The following is a 23,904-nucleotide window of genomic DNA, read 5'->3' on the forward strand; positions in this document are numbered from 1 at the left end:
ATTCTCCAAGCGAGGCTTCAAAAGTACATGAACCAAGAACCTCCAAATGTTCAAGCTGGATTTAGAAAAGGCACAGGAACTCAGGTCAAGTTCCCAAGATCCTCTGGATCAAAGAAAAAGCAAGAGAATTCTATGAAAGCATCTAATTCTGGTTTACTGATTATGCTAGCTTCTTGGACTGTGTATATCACAATAAACTGTGGAAAATTCTTAGAGAGATGGGAATACCAGACTGCCTTTACTGCCCCCTGAGAAACCTGTATGAAGGTCAAGAAGCAACAGTTAGAACCGGACATGTAACAACACAGTGGTTCCAAATTGGGAAAGGAGTAAATCAAGGCTGTACATTGTCACTCTGCTTATTTAACGTATACGCAGAGCACATCATGTGAAATGCCAAGATGGATGAAATACAAACTGGAATCAAGATTTCTGCGGAAAATACCAATAACTTTAAATATGCAGATGACATCACTTTTATGGCAGAAACTGAAGAGGAACTGAAGAGCCTCTTGATGAAAGTGAAAGAGGAGAGTGAAAGAGCTGGCTTACCGCTCGACATTCATAACATGAAGGTCATGGCATTTGGTCCCATCACTTCATTGCAAATAGATGGAGAAACAGTGGAAACAGTGACAGACTTCATTTTCTTGGACTCCAAAATCACTGCAGATGGTGACTGCAGTCATGAATTTGAAAGACGCTTGTTTCTTTGAAGAATAGCTATGACGAATCTAGTGAAGTGAAGTGAAGTGAAGTGAAGTTGCCCAGTCATGTCCAACTCTTTGCGACCCCATGGACTGTAGCTTACCAGGCTTCTCAGTCCGTGGGATTTTCCAGGCAAGAATACTGGAGTGGGTTGTCATTTCTTTCTCCAGGGAATCTTCCCAACACAGGGATCAAACCCAGGTCTCCCGCATTGTAGGCAGATGCTTTACTGTCTGCAGCATATTAAAAGGCATTAAAGGCTATGGTTTTTCCACTAGTCATGTATGGCTGTGAAAGTTGGACCATAGAGAAAGCTGAGCACTGAAGAATTGATGCTGTTGAGATATGGTGTTGGAGAAGATTGTTGAGAGCCCCTTGGACTGCAAGAAGATCAAACCAATCAATTAGAAAGGAAGTCAATCCTGAAGGTTCATTGGAAGGACTGATGCTGAAACTCTAATACTTTGGCCACCTTATGCAAAGAACTGACTCATTGGAAAAAAACCTGGTGTTGGGAAAGATTGAAGGCAGGAGAAGGGGATGATCAAGGATGAGATGGTTGGATGGCATCACTGAATCAATGGACATGAGTTTGAGCAAGCTCTGGGGGATGGTGAAGGCAGGAGAGGAGGCCTGGCGTGGTGCAGTCCATGGGTTCACAAAGAGTTGGATACGCCTGAGTGACTGAACCACAACAACCATCATGAAACTTACACACGCCTCTTTCATAGGCTCATCCACCAATCCTTCAGCCTTTAGAACTGATATCACAATCACAGAAGGCAGATAAAATGAAATGGTAGAGGAATATGTCCAAGATGAAGAAATATGATGAAACCCCAGAAAAACAAGTAAACGAAGTTGAGATAGGCAACCCTCCAAAAATTGTATAATAATAATTAAGATGATACAGAATCTTGGAAAAAGAATGCAGGCAAGCATTGAGAAGATGCAATAAATATTTAACAAACATACAGAAGAATGAAAAAGCAAATAGAGATAGAAAATATAATAATTGAACTGAGTAATGAAAGAAAAATAACAGAGGAAGAAGAGCAGATAAGTGATTTTGAAGACAGAATGGTGGAAATCACTGCTGCAAAACAGAATAAAGGAAAAACATTTAAAAGGAATGAAGGCAGTCTAAGAAACTTCTGGGACAACATTAAACATACCAACATTCAGATTATAGGGGTCCTAGAAGTAGAAGAGAGAAAGGACCCAAGAAAATATTTGAAGAGATAATTGCTAAAAACTTCCCTAACATGGAAAAGGAGACTGTTACCTACACCCAGAAGGCAGGATAAACTCAAGAAGGAACATGCCAAGACAAAAGTAATCAAATTGACAAAAATAAAATTCAAATAAAAAGTATTAAAAGCAACAAGTAATATACAAAGAAACTCCCATGAGGTTATCAGCTAATTTCACAGGAGGAATTCCACAGATCAGAAGGGAGTGACAGATATGGTCAATATGAAAGAGGCAAAATCATATAACCAAGAATATTCTACCCAGCAAGACTCTCATTTAAAATTGACAGAGAAATCAAAAGCTTCACAGATAAGCATAAGGTAAGAGAACTCAGCACCACTAGACAAGCTTTGAAATAAATGCTAAAGGAGATTCTCTAGGCAGGAAAGAGGACAGTAAATTAAAATGACTTTTTACATATGTAGACTGCTATATCAACTCTCATGAGAACAGCAAACCCCAAAACTACAGGGGATACAAACAAAAAAAAAAAAAAAAGAAAGAAAAAGCAACCTAAAGACACCACTGAAGATGGTTATCACACCACAGGAGAAAAGAACAAGAAAAGAAGAAGAAGAAAAATGAACTACAGAAACAAACCCCAAACAATTAAGAAAATGCATATAGGACATAATTATTGATAATTATTTTTAAATTAAATGGATTAAATCTCCAACCAAAAGACAAAGACTGGCTGAATGGATACCTTGCTGAATGGATACTAAAACAAGACCTGTATATATGTTGTATACACAAGAAGCACTTCGGACATAGGGACACATACAGACAGAAAGTAAGGGAATGGTAAAAGATATTCCATGTAAATAGAAATCTAAAGAAAGTTGGAGTAACAATACCCATAACAGATAAAATAGACTTTAAAATGAAGACTGCTATAAGATAAGTAGAAGGGCATTACATAATGATCAAGGGATCCTAAAAGAAGATATATCAATTGCAAATAAATATGCACCCAACATAGAACCTTAATACATACAGAAAATACTAGCAACCATATAAGGAGAAATTGACAGTAACACAGTAATAGTAAGAGACATTTGTTGACTCTTTGTGACCCCAGGGACTGCAGGACTCCTCAAAATCTTCCAGAGTTTGCCCAATGAGAGACATTGACACCCCACTTACTTCAACGGATAGGACATCCAGATAGAAAATAAATAAGGAAGCATACGGTTAAATGACAACATTACAACAGATGGACTTAACTGATATTTATATAACATTCCATTCAAAAGCAGAAGAATATATATTTTTCTCCTGAGTACATGGCATATTCTCCAGTAGGGATCACATGCTGGGCCACAAAATGAGCCTCAGTAAATTTAAGAAAATTGAAGTCCTATCAAACACCACAATGCCTTTCCAACCACAATAATTCCAACCACCATAAATAAACTACAAGGAAAAGAAATTGCATAAAACACAAAAAAAGTGGAGGTTAAATAATATGCTACTAAACAACCAATGGATCGCTGAAGAAGTCAAATGAAATTAAAAAAAAAAAAACTAGAGACAAATGAAAACAAAAAACACAATGATCCAAAACTTATGGGATGCAAAAATCTGCAGTTCTAAGAGGGAAGCTATTATAAGAGCAATACAATCTTACCTCAGGAAACAAACAAACATAATCTAACCTTGCACCTAAAGCAACTATAGAAAAAACAACAAAACCTAAAGCTAGTAAAAGGAAAAAAAAATCAGAAAAATCAAACTAAAATTAAATGAAATACATATGAAGAAAACAATAGCAAAGATCAACGAAATGAAAATCTGATTCTTTGAAAAGATAAAAAAAAATTATTAAACTTTTAGCTAGACTAATAAAAAAGGGAGAGAACTCAATTCAATAAAATTAGAAAGGAAAAATTACAACAGACTCCACAGAAATACAGAGGACTATAAAAGACTACTTCAAGCAACTGTATGTAAATAAAATGAACAGCTTTGGAGAAATGAGCAAACTCTTAGAAAGGTACAATCACCCAGAAAAGAAATAGAAAATATAAAGACTAATCACAAGTACTGAAATATAAATTTTAATATAAAAATTCTCAACAAAAAAATAAGGTCCAGAATCAGATGGCTTCACAGCCAAATTCAATCAAACATTTTGGGAAGCACTAACATCTATCATTTTGAAACTACTTAAAAAAAAAAAAAAAGAAAACTCAGAGGAAGGAAAACCCTTAAACTCATTCTAAGAGACCACCATAACACTGATACCAAAATCAGAAAAAGATACACAGCAAAAGAAAATTATAGACTAATATCATTGATGAACTAGATAGGACAATCCTCAACAAAATACTAGTAATCTGAATCCAACAATATATTAAAAAGATCATACACCATGATGAGATTTGGGGTGAAGAATTTTTCAATATTCACAAAAATCAATCCATGTGATACACCACATCAATTTAAAGAATAAAAATGATATGATTATGTCAAGAGATGCAGATAAATATTTGGACAAATTTCAACACCCATGTATGATAAAAACTCTCCAAAAAGTAGACATAGAAGGAACCTACATTAAAATAATAAAGGTCATAGAGACAAAGCTACAGCAGAGATTACTCTCAATGGTGAAAAGCAAAAAGCATTTCCTCTAAGGTCAGAAAGAAGACCAGGATGCTTACTCTCATCACTTTTATTCAACATAGTTTTGGAAGCCCTAGCCATGGAAATCAGAGATGAAAAAAAGATAAATAAAAAGAATCAAATATGAAAAGAAGACATTATATGTCACTGTTTGCAGATGACATGATACAATACACAAAATATCCTAAAAGGGTTATCAATAACTACTAGACCTCATCAGTGTATTTTGTAACTTTGCAGGGTACAAATTTAATACCAAAAATCTATTGCATTTCTAACACACTAACAATGAAAAATAAGAAAGAGAAATTCAAGAAACAATCCCATTTACCTTTTCATAAAAAAAAAAAAAATACAATACCTAGGAATCAGTTCAATTCAATCACTTAGTCATGTAAAGCTCTTTTCAACCCCATGGAATTCATGCAGCACTCCAGGCTTTCCTGTCTATCACCAACTCATGAAGCTTTCTTAAACTCATGTCCACTGAATCAGTGATGCCATCCAAAGATCCCATCCTCTGTTGTCCCCTTCTCCTCCCTCTTTCAATCTTTTCCAGGGTCAGGGTCTTATCCAACGAGTCAGTTATTCACATCAGATGGTCAAAGTATTGGAGATTCAGCTTCAGCATCAGTCCTTCCAATGAAAATTCAGGACTGATTTCCTTTAGGACTGACTGGTTTGATGTCCTTGCAGTCCAAGGGACTCTCAAGAGTCTTCCCCAACATCACAGTTCAAAAGCATCAATTATTTATTGCTCAGCTTCCTTTATTGTCCAACTCTCACAGCCATACAATGCAGTCCATGGGGTCGCTAAGAGTCAGATACGACTGAGCTACTTCACTTTCACTTTTCACTTTCATTCACTGGAGAAGGAAATGGCAACTTATTCCAGTGTTCTTGCCTAGAGAATCCCAGGGACTGGGGAGTCTGGTGGACTGCTGTCTATGGGGTTGCACAGAGTCAGACATGACTGAAGTGACTTAGCAGCAGCAGCAGCACATCCATACATGACTATTGGGAAAATCATAGCTTTGACTGCACAGACCTCTGTTTGCAAAGTAATGTCTCTGCTTTTAATATGCTGTCTATATTGGTCATAGCTTTTCTTCCAAGGAACAAGCATCTTTTAATTTCATGGCCACAGTCATGCAGTGATATTGGAGCCCAAGACAATAAAGTCTGTCACTGTTTCTATTGTTTCCCCACATATTTTCCATGAAGTAATGAGACCAGATGCCATGATCTTCTTTTTTTGAATGTTGAGTATTAAGCCAGCTTTTTCATTTTTCTTTTTCACTTTCATAAAGAGGCTCTTCAGTTCCTCTTCGCTTTCTGCCATATGGGTAGTGCCATTTGCATATATGAGGTTATTGATATTTTCCCCAGCAAACTTGATTCCAGCTTGTGCTTCATCCGGCCTAGCATTTCATATGATGTGCTCTGCATATAAGTTAAATAATCAGGGTGACAATATATTACCTTGATGTACTCCTATTCCAATTTGGAACCAGTCTGTTGTTCCATGTTCAGTTCTAACTGTTGCTTCTTGACCTGCATACAGATTTCTTAGGATGCAGGTAAAGTGGCCTGGTATTCCCATAGTTAAAGAATTTTCCAGAGTTTGTTGTGTACACAAAGGCTTTAGCATATTCAATAAAGCAGAAATGGATGTTTTCTGGGACTTTCTTGCTTTTCTATGATTCAACAGATATTGGCAGTTTGATCTCTGTTTCCCCTGCCTTTGCTAAATCTACCATTTCTAAATAAATGCATATTTAGGAATAAGCATGCCTAAAGAGACAAAAGACCTGTATTCTGAAACAATAATATGTTGATGAAAGAAATTAAATATTACACAAAGAAATGAAAAGATATACCGTGTTCTTCGATTGAAAGGATTCAGATCAGTTCAGTTCAGTTCAGTTCAGTTGCTCAGTCATGTCTGACTCTATGCGACCCCATGAATTGCAGCACGCCAGGCCTCCATGTCCATCACCAACTACTAGTTCAGTTCAGTTCAGTTCAGTTGCTCAGTCATGTCTGACTCTATGCGATCCCATGAATCGCAGCACGCCAGGCCTCCCTGTCCATCACCAACTCCCAAAGTTCACTCAGACTCACGTCCATCGAGTCCATGATGCCATCCAGCCATCTCATCCTCTGTCATCCCCTTCTCCTCCTGCCACCAATCCCTCCCAGCATCAGAGTCTTTTCCAATGAGTCAACTCTTCGCATGGGGTGGCCATAGTACTGGAGTTTCAGCTTCAGCATTATTCCTTCCAAAGAAATCCCAGGGTTGATCTCCTTCAGAATGGACTGGTTGGATCTCCTTGCAGTCAAAGGGACTCTCAAGAGTCTTCCCCAACACCACAGTTCAAAAGAATCAATTATTCTGCGCTCAGCCTTCTTCACAGTCCAACTCTCACATCCATACATGACCACAGGAAAAACCATAGCCTTGACTAGACGGACCTTAGCTGGCAAAGTATTGTCCCTGCTTTTGAATATGCTGTCTAGGTTGATCATAACTTTTCTTCCAAGGAGTAAGTGTCTTTTAATTTCATGGCTGCAGTCACCATCTGCAGTGATTTTGGAGCCCCCAAAAATAAAGTCTGACACTGTTTCCACTGTTTCCCCATCTATTTCCCATGGAGTGATGGGACCAGATGCCATGATCTTCGTTTCCTAAACGTTGAGCTTTAAGCCAAGTTTTTCACTCTCCTCTTTTACTTTCATCAAGAGGCTTTTTAGTTCCTCTTCACTTTCTGCATAAGGGTGGTGTCATCTGCATATCTGAGGTTATTGATATTTCTCCTGGCAATCTTGATTCCAGCTTGTGTTTCTTCCAGTCCAGCGTTTCTCATGATGTACGCTGCATATCAGTTAAATAAGCAGGGTGACAATATACAGTATTGACATACTCCTTTTCCTATTTGGAACCAGTCTGTTGTTCCATGTCCAGTTCTAACTGTTGCTTCCTGACCTGCATACAGATTTCTCAAGAGGCAGGTTAGGTGGTCTGGTATTCCCATCTCTCTCAGAATTTTCCACAGTTTATTGTTATCCACACAGTCAAAGGCTTTGGCATAGCCAATAAAGTAGAAATAGATGTTTTTCTGAAACTCTCTTGCTTTTTCCATGATCCAGGGGGGTGTTGGCAATTTGACCTCTGGTTCCTCTGCCTTTTCTAAAACCAGCTTGAACATCAGGAAGTTCATGGTTCACGTATTGCTGAAGCCTGGCTTGGAGAATTTTGAGCATTACTTTACTAGCGTGTGAGATGAGTGCAATTGTGTCACAGTTTGAGCATTCTTTGGCATTGCCTTTCTTTGGGATTGGAATGAAAACTGACCTTTTCCAGCCCTGTAGCCACTGCTGAGTTTTCCAAATTTGCTGACATATTGAGTGCAGCACTTTCACAGCATTATCTTTCAGGATTTGAAATAACTCTACTGGAATTCCATCACCTCCACTAGCTTTGTTCGTTGTAATGCTTTCTAAGGCCCACTTGACTCCACATTCCAGGATGTCTGGCTCTAGATGAGTGATCACACCATCGTGATTATCCCGGTCGTGAAGATCCTTTTTGTACAGTTCTTCTGTGTATTCTTACCACCTCTTCTTAATATCTTCTTAATATCTTCTGTTAGGTCCATACAATTTCTGTCCTTTATTGAGCCCATCTTTGCATGAAATGTGAAACTAAAAGTAGAGCTTCCATGTGCTGTACTGTGCTTAGTCACTCAGTTATATTCAACTCTTTGTGACCCCATGGCCTGTAGCCCTCCAGGCTGTTCTGTCCATGGGTTTCTTCAGGCAAGATACTGGAGAGGGTTGCCATGCCCTCCTTCAGGGGATCTTCCCAACCCAGGTGTCGAATCTGGGTCTCCCACTTTGCTTGCAGATTCTTCACCATCTGAGCCACCAGGGAAGCCCAAGAATACTGGAGTGAGTAACTAACCCTTCTCCAGGGTATCTTCCTGACCCAGAAATCAAATTGGGATCTCCTGCATTGCAGGTGGATTCTTTACCAGCTGAGCTACCAGGGAAGACCCAGAGCTATCATATGACCCTGCAAATCCACTCATTGGCATGTATCTGGAGAAAAGCATAGTCTGAAAGCAGATATACACCCCAATGCTTATTACAGCACACTGTTTACAAGAGGCAAGGTATGGAAGCAATTTAAATGTCCATCTACATGAAAATGGATAAAGATGTGAATATACATACATAGACACAATGGAATATTATTTAGCCATTAAAAACAATGAAATAATACAATTTGCAGCAACATGGATGAACGTAAAGATTTGTCATAGAGTGAAATACGTCAGACAAAGAAAGAGAAATACTGTATGAGATCACTTATATGCAGACTCTTTTAAAAAATGATACAGAACAGAAACAGATTCACTGACTTAGAGAACAAACTTATGGTTACCAAGTGGAATGGGTGGGGGGCAAGGATAGTTAGGGAGTTGGGGTTGACATGTATACACTGCTCTGTTTAAAATGGATAACCAGCAAGAACCTACTGTATAACATAGGAAACTCCACTCAGTATTATGTAATATAAATGGCCAAATAATTTGAAAGGAATAGATATATGAATTACTTTGCTGTACACCTGAAACTAACAACATCATAAATCAACTATAATATAAATTATTTTTAATCAATAAATAAAAAATAAAAATAAATAGCACCATCACAAAGGAGAGGGATGTTATACTAATCATTAAGGACTTCACCTAAGAACTTCTTCAAAGACTTAAATGGGTCTCATTGAGGAAAATATCAGTATTCAGAATAAGTTCCTGTCATTATTGACTCAATGGACATGAGTTTGAGCAAATACAGGGAAATAGTGATGGACAGAGAAGCCTGTTGTGCTGCAGTTCATGAGGTCACAAAGAGTTGGCCACGACTTAGTGACTGAATAACAACAACCTCAAAAGCTAAGAGAAGCACTTCAAAATTCCCAAAGACCCAACCCATCTCCAACTTGTGGGAGCTTTACCAGAAATCATCATTCTTAAGATGACCCAAAATAGTAAGTGATCAAAAAATGTAATCTATGACATTTACTCATTGTTAGGGAAAATGCAAGGTTTTTCCCAATATATTAAGCAAAGTGAAATCTTTTATTTGCCAATATTTAATTGGTATCTAAATTTGGGTCTTTTGTACTTGAAGTATTAAACTGATTTATTCTACCAATTTTTTTCCCTAATTGGTACATTTCCATGCAATAATAAAATGACTTTCCATTTTTAAAAGATTTTAGAGTCTTACCATTATCAATAACATTACTTGTATTTTGAAACCATAGAATTTTTTTCCTAAACAATATAGAATACTTACACACTGTTTACATGATCACCAAATCATCAGCTCTAATTTTTTTATAGAATAGAGTCAAGAGTCAGACCATGTTTGACCCTGCATGGAAATCCTTACTAAAAATTTGGGACTTTATCTTAAGTGTGCTACAAGAGCAACTGAACAGGAATAACTAATTGTACTTGGACAAGTCCTTCTCTCAAGAAGATGGAGAAGAATAATGTAAACACACACACACAACAGTAGAGAAAATATATACATATATACTCTAACTGTATATATATATATATACACACACATATAATACATATATATGTATGTGTACAATGTGTGTGCATATGTATAATAAATATATATAATTATGGCGTGTACATATATATGTACATATACATGCATAGATGCTTAAAATAATGGAAAAACAAAACAATAACAAGGTAGTTGTATATGTACTCTGGGAAAAGATGATAATGGCTTGGCATGGATAGGGTTAGTAGGAATAGAAATAAATGGGTAAACTAAATGGTTGAGAAAAGACAAAGCCGGATGATTGCTTAGATATACTGAGCAAACTTCAGAGGATGCTGAGGGTTTTTGATATGCAAGTAGGTAAGTTGTTGTTAATAGTGCTATTCACTAAAATATGAAATTTAGAGCACTAAGTAGCATGCAGAAAGAGTTTAGTTAAAAAAAAATGACTTTGAGACACTTGAGGAGATGTTCTGCAGGCATTTAGATATGCATGTCAGAAGCTCACAATGGTTTGTGACAATTAAAATACAACATCAATATGTAGATGAAAAGACTTGCCGACTTGTCAAAGATGCCTTTTCACAAGAAAGAGGCAGAACTAGAACCCAAACACAGGCCTGGCTATAGGACTAACAGGTTGTTGTTGCTTAGTTGCTAAGTCATATTCAACTCTTGTTACCCCCATGGACAGAGGAATCTGCCAGGCTCCTCTGTCCATGGGTTAGGACTCATAGGACTTTCATTTGAGCTGAAGGATACATCTGAGTGAGGCCTGTGGCTTCTTTTTGGGTACAAAATAAAGATGCAAAATATTTAAATATAATAGTTTATTCAATAAACAATTACCAAGTACCTATCATGTGAAGTTGCTCAGTCGTGTCTGACTCTTTGTAGTCCCATGGACTGTAGTCTACCAAGCTTCTCTGTCCATGGGATTTTCCAGGCAAGAATACTGGAGTGGGTTGCCATTTCCTTCTCCAGAGGGTCTTCCTGACCCAGGGATCAAACTCAGGCCTCCTGCATTACAGGCAGATGCTTTAACCTATGAGCCATAGAATTTGGAATGGAATAACTTCATTATTCTCTAAATGGATTATCACAAGTGTTACTTGTTTCTAATTCCAAAGAGATAAGGTGGGAAGATCAGTATATATGTAATTTTGGTGAAGACGGGGGTATATGCAATCAAGCACGTATCTTATTCTGAGGGCTTGTGGCAGTCACTTCCTTGGTGGCTCAGACGGTAAAGTGTCTGCCTACAATGCGGGAGACCCCAGTTCAATCCCTGGGTTGGGAAGATCTCTTGGAGAAGGAAATGGCAATCCACTCCAATATTCTTGCCTGGAAAATCCCATGGACTGAGGAACCTGATAGACTATGGTCCATGGGGTCGCAAATAATCGGACACCACTGAGGGACTTCAATTTCACTTTCTTTGCCAGTCACAAGAATTAATTGTCACTATTAAGAATGTTGGTACTTTTCTAGGCATGAAAAGGTAGAAGAATCGGGCTCATAAAAAAGTTGGTTCCTGAAAATACCTAGATATCTGAAGACCCATTCTTCTAGTTTTTGCCCAGAGAATGCCTCATTTCTGCTCTCCATCATGCACTTCTTTCAGCGGGTGATAAAAATCAGCAGCTGCAGCAGTACGTGGTTTAGTCCTTGTAGTGGTGGATGGCAAGTGTCAATTTGCAGTTGACACTTCTTAGAACATAACTCATTATGTTCATCTCTGAAAAGAGATGTCGGTCAGTTATGTTCCCCCCTCATTACTCTTCCATTTTACCCTCTGTGTCTTAAAACAATAAACTCTGCAATTACATATAGTGCCAATACAAATTGTGTGAAAGAAATGGTTGAACCTTTAGGTTCCAATATTTCATTAATATTATAAAAAGTTCAGAGCAGATAGGCTGAAAATGACTTTCACTTTGGATAAATATACACCTAGATTTTCCCCTCAGGAAATTCACTTTAAGCAGCCCACATTTTGGTTTACAAAATTAAAGCTACATTCTCACGCATTTAGCTAATCAATTATTTGTTGTTGGACTCATTAGTTATTATACAATCAGAGAGGAATAAAATAAATTGTCTTATTTGTTAACCAAGCAAAGAAAAGTAAAAAGAGAATGGAATCCAGGGGCTTCCTTCAGATAAAAGAAAATGAAAAAAAGTGAAGTCACTCAGTCATGTTTGACTCTTTGTGACCCCATGGACTATAGCCCACCAGTCTCCTCCATCCAAGGAATTTTCTAGTCAAGAGTACTGGAGTGGGTTTCCATTTCCTTCTACAGGGGATCTTCCCTATCTAGGGATCAAACCCGGGTCTCCCACATTGCAGGTAGACACTTTACCGTCTGACTCACTGGGTGGAAAGATGGTGAGACAATTGCAAATATATATGTTCTGTATTCTTGTAGCACATTTAAGATAAAGACTCAAATTTTAGCAAGGGATTCCATATATATGTTAGGAAAGCTACTAAACTTTAAAGGAAGACAACACTAGCACCTATCTTGCATGAAAATTGCATTTGCTAATAAAATACATAAAATGCCTAGCACTATACATGACCCCTAGTATCTTCATTTTTTTAAGTAGGATAGGTATTTTACAATTAAATAATGAAAATTTGCATTATTATTATAGAGTGTTACAGTCACTAAAAAGCATCTAACTTAACATATTCTCTTTGGGAATAAATAGCCATAAAGTAACATGTTCTTAAATATTTGAAAGATGCTTTTAAATAGAATGATATTCCTCTAAGAAATGAGAAATCTGAGTCCAACAAACTGAGTGGCTCAGAGCCAATGTGAACTTTAATCAATCTGTTGTAATGCTCTTGTATAATTATGTGTTGGGAAACCAAAGACACTATGACTTGTAATAATAGAGATCAATTTAGGTTTCCACATTAAGGTGTGCTTTTTGCAAATTGGTTTGCAGTATGTGAAAAATAAGTGACAAGAGCTGTCCTTTTTGTTGCAGTGTGATTAAAGAAAATTTTGATATTCTTTTTCATATCTCAGAAATATAAGCAATTAGTTATTTAGCAAAATGTAAGCATAAGAGCTATGCCCTAGATAATCTTTATGATGCACTATGTTCTTTCTGAACCACTCTCTAAAGTCAATTTACTTTGAAGATAGCATGTTAAACCTACATCTGGGAACATAAACATTAAAATTTTATTTTGCAGGTAAATAATACAGACTTTTCATAAATTGGCACTTTGTTCCTGAGCTTCGTTTCCCCCCTAACAACCTCAATGTTCATAGTATCTCTACAGCAATCAGAGAACATCATCTTGCAAGTCCTGAGTGCAGACTGGTCATCATGTAGTTAACTTCTCCACCTGGTGTTTTGGTATCTATAAGACAGCTCACAGGATATGGCTCAGAATATTATCTATAGCCTTTGAGAAACAACTAAAGGTCCTTGACTATGTTTAATGACTATGTTATTATTATTTAGTCTCCTTAGACTGTTTTCCTTTGCTTCAGCATTTTTCATTTCTCTGATTAAATTTATTCTCTGACTAAAGTTTTCCACAGGCAAAAGGCAGGCAGAAGGCATGGTGGGGGCTGGGGGTGTGGGCAAGGATCATAGAGTCCTGCTCCATTTAGGTACAAAATAATTAGTACAGGAAACATTTTAAAGAATGTGAGTTCTCTGGGTTAAACAGGGCCTGAATTCTTAGCCACACCATATATTTATTCAGAAAATAAGCTATTTGATTCAGTGTTAGAGTTCAATCCAAGTTCAATTGAATGACGGAAGTTAGTAACTCACTTCTGCATACTTTCCTCAGTGTTTTCCTCAAATGTCTATTACAGCTGTCGTAATTTATGACATCTCATGTTAGTGTTGTCCTGCGATCTCCTCAAGGATCTTTAAACCATCTTCATGTGCAGGGCTTAGTATAAGGACTGGCACATAGGAGATCTAAAGGAAAAACAAGAAAATTTTATTTAATGAATGCTTTATTTGCCTACTTTCCTTCCTATCATATATTGTCAGTCAGTTCAGTCACTCAGTCCTGTCTGGCTCATTGTGACTCCATGGACTGCAGCATGCCAGGCTCCCTATCCATCACCAACTCTCAGAGTTTACTCAAACTCATGTCCTTTGAGTCAGTGATGCCATCCAACCATCTCATCCTCTGTCATCCCCTTCACCTCCCACCTTCAATCTTTCCCAGCATCATGGTCTTTTCAAATGAGTCAGTTCTTCACATCAGGTGGCCAAAGTGTTGGAGTTTCAGCTTCAGTGTAAGTTCTTCCAATGAATATTCAGGACTAATTTCCTTTAGGATGGACTGATTGGATCTCCTTCCAGTCCAAGTGACTCTCAAGAGTCTCCTCCAACACTATAGTTCAAAAGCATCAATTCTTTGGTGCTCAGCTTTCATTATATACTGTAGAGTGGGAGAGAGTGAAGTCGCTCAGTTGTGTCCAACTCCTAGCGACCCCATGGACTGCAGCCTACCAGGCTCCTCCGTCCATGAGATTTTCCAGGCAAGAGTACTGGAGTGGGTTGCCACTGCCTTCTCCAGTAAAGGTAGTCAAATAAGAACTGTGAAGCCAGTGAGTGTGTTTTGGCTGCTTCTGCTGTGCTAAGCAGGTGAGAGAACCCTGGCTTCCCTATTTAGCCTCCCCATGGATGTTGTCCACGTGCACTTTGAGGTAATCATTCCTTGTAAACTTCTTATGGCAAAACCGGCATTCTGCCAGTGGACAATTGGGATTACGAGTCATCTTGTGTCAATATACTGTAAGGTACATTAAAATCTGGATTGGGAAACCCAACCAGAAATGGTAGGGATTTGATCAAATCAGTTGAACTCTACTCATATCTTCATTTGCTTTTTCCAGAGTCACAATTCAGTAAACCATTCTAGTAATTTCCAACTTGGCAGTTAGTTTGTTACCTTTCCTAAGGAATAATCTACTTATTTGCTCTACTCATATACATAGAGTAGCTAGTGCTTCTCAGGAAACAATGATCTTGATATTGAAAGAATTTTCTTTCATCATTTTCCAAAAGTAAAAAGAAAGATCTCTAAATTTTCTTGTCTGCAATGATTTTTTAATAGCATCCTTCACAGGAATTGAAACATTTGGCCAGGACCCCAAAATTTGTATGGAGTCCTAATGTATTTTAAATCCACTCTATCTGCTAAATAGAAGAACCCCAAGAAGACAGATAAATTCAAAGTTCACCTAGATCTTTGTAAGTTCACATTTTAGAGAATTTCTATCATTAACACTTTATAATAATTTGTCTATCCATATGTGCAAGGTTCTATGGTGGACTCAGTTGAAATCACTCTGAATTTCTAAAAATTACTTATATCTCCTGAATTAATACAAGAGTTTCTGGTCAGCAGTGAGGGTATTGGCTGACAACACAAGGCTCACTGACACACTATATGATTCACGACCAAGGAGACTGTTTATTGAGTCACTGCTTTCCAGTCCAGACCCAAAGACTAAAACTTGAGTGAGAGAAGCTGGCTTCTATTATATTGTGATAACTGTAGACGTGACTGACGATATGTAGCCATTCTGATATTAAGAAAAATATAGACCAAGTAAATATACACAGATAGAAATAATATTTCCCTGACCTTTTATTATTGAAAAGAGGTAAACAATGGGCCCAAGATCTGAATTAAGTAAAATTGATTTATTCTGCTAATGGTAAGGACTCAGACTGGGGAGGACTTCAGTTTGCCTTTTTTGTTAACACTGAAGTGAAATATGGCCTTTGTAGCCTGACACCAAATTAAATCTCAGAGACTGAATTTGGGGTGAAGCAGAAAAGAACAGACTTGGGCCCGTGCCTCCTCCGTCAGTCCGCGGAGGGTCCCGCTGGGCCCGCCAGGCACCCGGCAAGTGGGGCCACTCGTTTGCCCTGCGCCTGGCAGGCCCAGTTGTGAGCACAGGGAGGGGAACTGAGGTCGGGCTGCGCAGTCCCGCTGCCTTGAGGAGCCTCCAGCCGCAGCCGGTGTGCGGACACGGCTGCGTCGCCTCACTCGAGAGCATGTCCCCAGGACTAGAACCTTGGGGTCGGCCTAGAAGGCGGCTCTGCGGAGGACGGACTAGCGAGATGGGCGGGCTGGGCAACTGCGCTGCACGCGGTGAGGCCCCAGCCCGCCGGCCCTGAACACGGGCCAGCGACTCGGAAGGCTCCAGGGTGGCTGGACCTGCCGGCGCCCCAGGGCCGCCCCCGTGCCTGCGGCGCCTGTGATCCCGCCGGCTCCGCCGCGTCTTGGTCTTCCCGTCCCCCGGAGTGCCTGCGCCCCTCGCCTGCGGGCGCGCCGCCCCCAGTCGCGCCCGGCAAAGCTCGGGCCAGCAGGAGGCCAACTTCGCCCACGTCCCCTGTCTGGGGCCAAACTGGCCTCGTCTCGCAGGGGTATAGTCCCCCTGCCTGTTGGCCGGCGGCCCGCCGGGCAGAGTGCCCTTCGTGGGCCTGGGGGGAGCTCGGCACTCAGGGCTGCGCGTGAGGGACAGTACCGGAGTGTTCACCCAGCTCCGGGTACCGGTGCTGGAGGTCGCCAGCCCAGAGAGGGGCACCGCCCCCTACCCAGGGTGGGTGCCTGGACCGCCCCTGTGCTGGAGGCCTCTGGCGGTGAGACCCCGTGGTGGGTCCCGGGGGCCTACTTGCGTCCGGATCATTTTGAACGGCCCAGGGGCCCCTCGTGGTGGCACGCAGCCGCCCCACCTTTACCATCAGTTTGCTGTTCAGGAGAGTTGTTGTTGGAGAAGGCAATGGCAACCCACTGGAGTACTCTTGCCTGGAAAATCCCATGGACGGAAGAACCTGGTAGGCTGCAGTCCATGGGGTCGCTAAGAGTCAGACACGACTGAGCAACTTCACTTCCACTTTCATTTTCATGCATTGGAGAAGGAAATGGCAACCCACTGCACTGTTCTTGCCTGGAGAATCCCAGGGACGGCAGAGCCTGGTGGGCTGCTGTCTATGGGGTCGCACAGAGTCGCATATGACTAAGGCGACTTAGCAGCAGCAGCAGCAGCAGCAGAGTTGTTGTTATTTAGTTGCTAAATCATATCTGACTCTTTTCTGACCCTATGGAATGTAGCTTGCCAGCTTCCTCCATTCATGGAATTTCTTAGGCAAGAATACCGGAGTGGGTTGTCATTTCTTTCTCCAGGAGACCTTTCTGACCCAGGGATTGAACTGGTGAATTCTACATTGGCAGGCAGACTGTCACTGAGTCACCAGGGAAGCCCCCTGGAGCTTTAGATAAAGTCAAATAAACCTAAGTCAGTGAATTTTTATTAAACACATGTGCTCTGTGACAAGTCCCCAAGATTATGCCAGTTTAAAAGCTCTGACAAATCTGGGAGTAGATGTGGCAGTTACGACTGTGTTGTTTCGCACCCCCTGGGAAACTTGAAACCTGTATTATTCCCAGCTCCTAAAACACACAAATAGCAACTCAGGGATCTTCAGCACCTTAGACCAAATGAAGAAAAAGGTGGTACATTCCCTTTGTTAAAAACAGTAATAGAACAGGGTAGATTTTATTTTCTACCACTAGAGGGTGAAGACATTGACATATTCTTGATAATTCATAGACAAAGTATAAACTCAAATTATATGAGACTGACAAGGCACTTTGAAGCTTCCAAGCAAGATTTATTGTCCCTTCGTGGCTCAGAGGTTAAAGCATCTGCCTGCAATGTGAGGGACCTGGGTTTGATCCCTGGGTCAGGAAGATCCCCTGGAGAAGGAAATGGCAAGCCACTCCAGTATTCTTGCCTGGAGAATCCCATGGATGAAGAAGCCTCGTGGGCTATAGTCTATGGGGTCTCAAAGAGTAGGACACGACTGAGCGACTTCACTTTCACTTTCACTTTCCAGTACATCAAAGAAATTTTTATTTAACTCCAATCAAGTACACAGACAACATTATTCTCCAAAATGTCTATGTTTAGAAAGTCCAGTAGCTCAGACTTAAGTTCCTGTCTTCAAGAGATACTGTGAAAAAGACCAATACCTACAATCCCCCACCAAAAAGACATGATCTGGAGTGTGGCCTGTAAAAGTCTAGAGTGTAAATATTTTAGGCTTTGCTCCAGTATGGTCACAATCACACAAGTAATCAAGCAAGTCTTCCTTTGCAGAGAAAAGACAACCACATACAATGTTTTAATAAATAAGCACACTTGTATTCTAATAAAACTCCATTTATTAGAACAGATAGCTGGCCAAATCTGGCTCAAAGGTCTTAGTTTTCCAACCCCTGATCCAGGTATATCTATATTCTGACCCAAGGTAACATTTTTCATATTTATTTAGGGTCTCATTTCTATGCCCCAATATATATTGCAGTAAACATAAGCATGTACCTTAAAGGGTTTCCCTCATGGCTCAGACGATAAAGAATAAATAGTGAAAGAGATGAAACCCTTTATTTATCATCTTATATCATTTGTAAAGAAGGTATTCTGATGAAGGATATCCTTAGACACCTAATGTTTACCCCTTTAATGTTATTTTCCCCTACATTGATCCAACTTTTGTTCATTTTTCTATATTATAGGTCATTATTCCTTGCCTTATAGTAAGTACAATTTAATTTTTTTCTTATTATGTTTGCTGAAGACATTTTTAGAGGCACTTGAACTTTCCTGAGGTATATGCCCTCAGTCTGCAGTGATTTTCCAGTTATTTCCATTACCACCACCTTTTATATCAGCTATCGATGTCAGTGTATGTCTTTCTAGTAATTCCTCTTCTTATTCCCATACTTCCTCCCACTATAGTCCAGTCTGCTCTCTAATAAAGAACTGAATTCTGAATGAAAGGCCTAGATAACCTAACTTCTGGGACCGTATAAGTCACCACAGACCCCTTGGCCCTTTGGAAAAGCACTACATTTCCCTTCTGGGTACACAGACATTACAGAAACTATTTTTCACAATACCCAAAAGCTTAGTTGCTTTTCTTGTCTGTTGGCCAGGTCCCAGAACGTTAAGGTTACTGGAAGTCAGGTTAAACATAAATGATGAGTTGTCCTGGTGTACTAATATCTCTTTATTTTCCAACTTGTTTATTGGAAAAACTGATAGAAGATTTTTCTTTACTGATTTGACTACTGAAACTTACTCTCACTAACTTGGATAGTTTAGCACAATGAACCTCAAACTTGGACCCTGATCAGTGGCCACAACCTTTATGGCATCAGGGACTGGTTTCATGGAAGACAATGTTTCCATGGACCAGGGGTGGGGGAAGGTTTGGGGATGATTCAAGTGCACTTTATTTCTAACTTAATGCCATGGCTGATCTGACAGGAGGTACCAGTCCATGGCCCAGAGGCTGGGGACCCTTAATCTAGGGAACCATGTAAATAGTGCCAAACCCTGGGTCTCAACATTTAGAGTTTCTAATCATTTGATTTTGGAGATAGAAAAAATACATTAGGCATTTTGGTTCTGGTTTGGTTTCAAGATTTCTAGATTATTCTTATGTTAATCAGTGGCTAAAAACTGCTGTTTTCCCCTACCAGTTTCTTTTAGAAGTCTATGTAAAGAATAAGGAAGGGGTGGTTTACCTTGATGCTCTTCTTTCTTTTTAATATGGACTTTCTGTTTAAACGTTCTTAATGTTCTGTGCTTTGAAAAATGTCATGCTGGCTTATATCCAAGTGGCTGCATTTCTAAATATATGCCTTTTCAGATGATCTCATCATGTGGAACATGTAGTAAGGCTACAGCTTTCAGTGTTAAGATGCTTTACTCTCTTTTCTACTATTGCATTATAAGTAACTGCTTTCAATAACTGTGAAGCAAAGTGAATATCACTGTCTATCTCTTGTTCATAGCTCCAGAAGAATGGGCCACAACTCACTCCAGCCTGAAATCAACTCCGTCAAGGTCAGCCCGAGGGGGATACAGGGAGCACCCCTATGGTAGATACTGAGGGTTCTCCTCGCCTGTGACCTCACCTCAAAGATAGTTCATAGCCTGTGGTCTCCACATAAGCAACATGACAAGTAATAGTCCTTTTTTTTTGTTCTATTCTAGGGATAACTGCCCATGATAGCTCCCATATATTTCTTGTATTTCCCCTATACAGCTGGCATGACAATGACACTATTATTATTTTACAAGACAGACTAAAAAAGATGTTGGCAAGCATCGTCTATAAACCATCATTCAGTAGGATGATACTCTCTGGGTTATTTTCATTGTTGTATGTAATATCTCTCTCTCTCTCTCTCTCTCTCTCTCTCTCTCTCTCTCTTTTAATTTAACAAAGAGCATGAATCTCTTAACAGACTTTGAGTCTCAATCAGAAAAATTTTGTTTAAGTTTACTAAAAGACTGTAACACAACATTTGAACTAGCTATAATAAAGTTGTAGATAAGATGTTTTAATCTGTCTTTTAATATCTGTTAGTTAGATGAAGCTGTTTGATATTAAGTTTGTAAATTTAATTTTAAATGCTGTTTTAATGGGGTCAAAAACAGGAAGCTACTGTATGTATGTAGCTAACTGAATTTGTTTAGTGTTTTAACCTGTATTTGTTAAAAAAGAAAACACACACCCACACACACACACACATAAAGTTCCATGTGTAAGCTTCTCTAAATAGGAAACCACAATTTGTCAAATATGTTTGCCATAATTTGTCAATAAAGCTGAAAGCTTTTGTAAAAACTAAATTTGGAATTACTTGTTTTCTAGCTTTAAATGCCTGCTTTATTTCTTCTTCAAGCTATGCCTAAAATGTTTTCTATTTAAAAATTACAAAAATGAACCCAAGCCTGTTTTAAGATATTTGTGTAATACTTTAAAAGTGTACTAATAACTTATGGTTGTTAAATAATTTAAAAGTTAATAAACTAAACTGTTACATGAATCATGATTAGTAGATACTAATGTATAACATGCTAATGGAAAAAAAATGGATTTAGAAAAATAAATGGATTTTAAACTATCCTCTAAGCTTTATCTTGCTAAACACAAATTCTGGTTGACTTGTTTGCATTAGCTTGTCTCTCGTGAGAAAGAGTAATGGAGTATAAAGAGGTAAGATTACTACTTACCACTGTCTAAATGCCTAGTTCTTCAACCTTTGAGTTTCCCGCACATTAAATATCCCATCCAACATGTAAGCATTGTGTAGATTCACTTTATTGTTTTCACTCAAAGGAATATGTGGTCTTCATTTGCGTAGTTTACAACAATTTGTTTTGACAAACAAATCATCAGTGTCACTGGCCACTTGTTGCTATTCAACCTCAAAAACTTTATTTGTAATTTTCAGTGCTAAATATCACCTCCCTTGAAGGCAGTTTAGAGGGCTGATATTTCTTTTGAGACTATCAGACTTGATGGCTGATGATTGTTAACGAAATATGTCGCAGGACTCAAAGGATGACTAAACGTTAAAACAGGTAACACTAATAGTAACTCTGTAATTTTGCTATGCAACAGTAATGTTAAATATTCTCAGTTATTAAGTTCCTGATAGTTAAAAAAGTAAACCTACAAAAACATAACAAATAGGTCTATAGGTTATTAAAACAACTAATTAACATTAACTAGAGGCACCAAAATTATTTTACAATATATAACCCTCAAGGTAATAAACAGAACTAAAATTAACAATAATAGTAATGCAACTCTTGTTAACATCAAATGTAAGCTAAATTTTGATGGAACAAAGAAAATGAAAGACTCGATGGTAGGGATGAATACCAAAACTGTTACTCTCTTAAAAACAATTTTTTTTTTTGTTCATGGTGGCTTTTGTCAATGTAATTGGTTTACTTTTTTGCTGATAACTAGCTTAGGCATATTGCCATTCAGTTTTTGCAGCTGGAGTTGCATGCTGATAGTTTTATGAAGTGTGTGTCTGTCATCAATGAAATGTCTAACATTTATCTTTCACAAAGTGCTATTGAGTTGTATTTAATTTGTACTCTATTTTTTTTTTTTTCGCTATTTCAGGTAACCACAAGCAAAGAGCACATAGTTGAAAAAACAGGTGTGATGGGCTAAGAAGCACAGAGGTAAGTTTATTTTTATCTTGAGAAAGATAGATAATCTTCACCAACATGAAGCTGTGCAGCAAGCTAAAACACCAAATGTCACTTGTTGAAATACTAAAGGTTTACATTGTTGTCTAGGAATTGAGATATTTGTATCTTCTTTTGAATAAAGTAATCTAACTTTGTATTTACTGGCAAAGTTTTCTGAGCTTATTCAGAAGCTTGTCAAATGAAACATGAATTTGTAGTTAATCTACAGCCCTTTTGCTATGAACTTCTATATATTACCTCTTCTTCACTATACAAAGAAAAAGTGTTAAAAATTTTTATTCTGCAGATATAACAGAAGGAAATCACAATTGTTGACTGAGATAGAGGGGGTAGGAAAGGAAACCCCATAACCAACTCCTTGCCTACTCTCTGTCAATAAGATACTATTTATTAACATTGATATTTAGTCAAATAAATAAACGTACCATCATTTTCCTCATTATCCCATGAGATTCATCAGTAAACTCCTTGTTTCTTATCTGTTGCTATATTTGATTCAGCAAATATTTACTAAGTTCAAAGCACTATTGGGAAATGAGACTTAATTTCTATACACAAAGAGCAGAAATCTTTAGTCAATAAACCTCAGACTGAAAACAATGCACTGGCAGTTATGGGACCCACAGACAGACCTGAGAATTGATGTGATTTTGCCAAGGATGCTTGAAACTGGGATAAAACCCAAGTTTTCTCCTGCTGGGCCCGATCCTCTTATCACTACACAAGTATTCCTGATATATTGTAGCCTTAAACTAATGCCATAGGCAAGGGATGAGATAGCCAGAAGATTCCTCATGACTGGACAGAGCCAAGAGGCTGAGAGACCCATGGACTAATATGGGCAGCTTATGCAGGGAGGAGAAAAGGGCAATGGCACCCCACTCCAGGACTCTTGCCTGGAAAATCCCATGGACAGAGGAGCCTGGTGGACTACAGTCCATGGGGTCGCGAAGGCGAAGAGTCAGGCACGACTGAGCAACTTCACTTTCCCTTTTCACTTTCATGCATTGGAGAAGGAAACGGCAACCCACTCCGGTATTCTTGCCTGGAGAATCCCAGATATGAGGGAGCCTGGTGGGCTGCTGTCTATGGTGTTGCACAGAGTTGGACATGACTGAAGCTACTTCGCAGCAGCAGCATGCAGGGAGGAGGAGGGGAGGGCTGCCGGGGAGGGAACGGGCTGAAGCAGATCTTGGAGCCCAAAGAGCTCAGGAAGTGCCTAGAGGAGCAGGTCAATGGGCCATGAGGGTCCAATTCATGAAGGCACTGAGAAAAAGCAAAGCCTGGAGAGATGGGATTAAGTCAAGTCACAGTGGTCCCTAAGTACCATACTAAATTGTTTAGATTTATGGGAAAAATAAAAGGAAGCCACTGTAGGTTTGAATCAGAAGAAATATTCCCAAGAAAATAAGGCAAAACTTACATTGAGTTTTATAGTTAAGAACTGCCTTTACATCTGAGCAAGCTTTTCTAAGATCCAAACTATTAAAATAACTGTTTAATACCTTATATTCCCCAGTGGCTCAGCAGTAAAGAATCCACCTGCAATGAGGGAGACCCCAGTTCGATTCCTAGGTTGGGAAGATCCCCTGGAGAAGGGATAGGCTGCCCACTCCAGTATTCA

General features: G+C 39.0%; 1 protein-coding gene across 1 annotated transcript in view; it reads left to right on the top strand.

The window, feature by feature from the left end:
* KHDRBS2 (KH RNA binding domain containing, signal transduction associated 2) overlaps positions 1 to 21,173 on the top strand; it is an 800,500-nt gene extending 779,327 nt beyond the window's left edge. Inside the window, exon 9 of the mRNA XM_005696178.3 lies at positions 20,054 to 21,173. Within this exon, the coding sequence (XP_005696235.2) occupies positions 20,054 to 20,151 (98 nt within the window). The 3' untranslated portion in view covers positions 20,152 to 21,173. The remainder of the gene's footprint in view (positions 1 to 20,053) is intronic.

The sequence above is a fragment of the Capra hircus genome, chromosome 23 (genome assembly GCF_001704415.2).
Source record: "Capra hircus breed San Clemente chromosome 23, ASM170441v1, whole genome shotgun sequence".
Lineage (NCBI taxonomy): Eukaryota > Metazoa > Chordata > Mammalia > Artiodactyla > Bovidae > Capra > Capra hircus.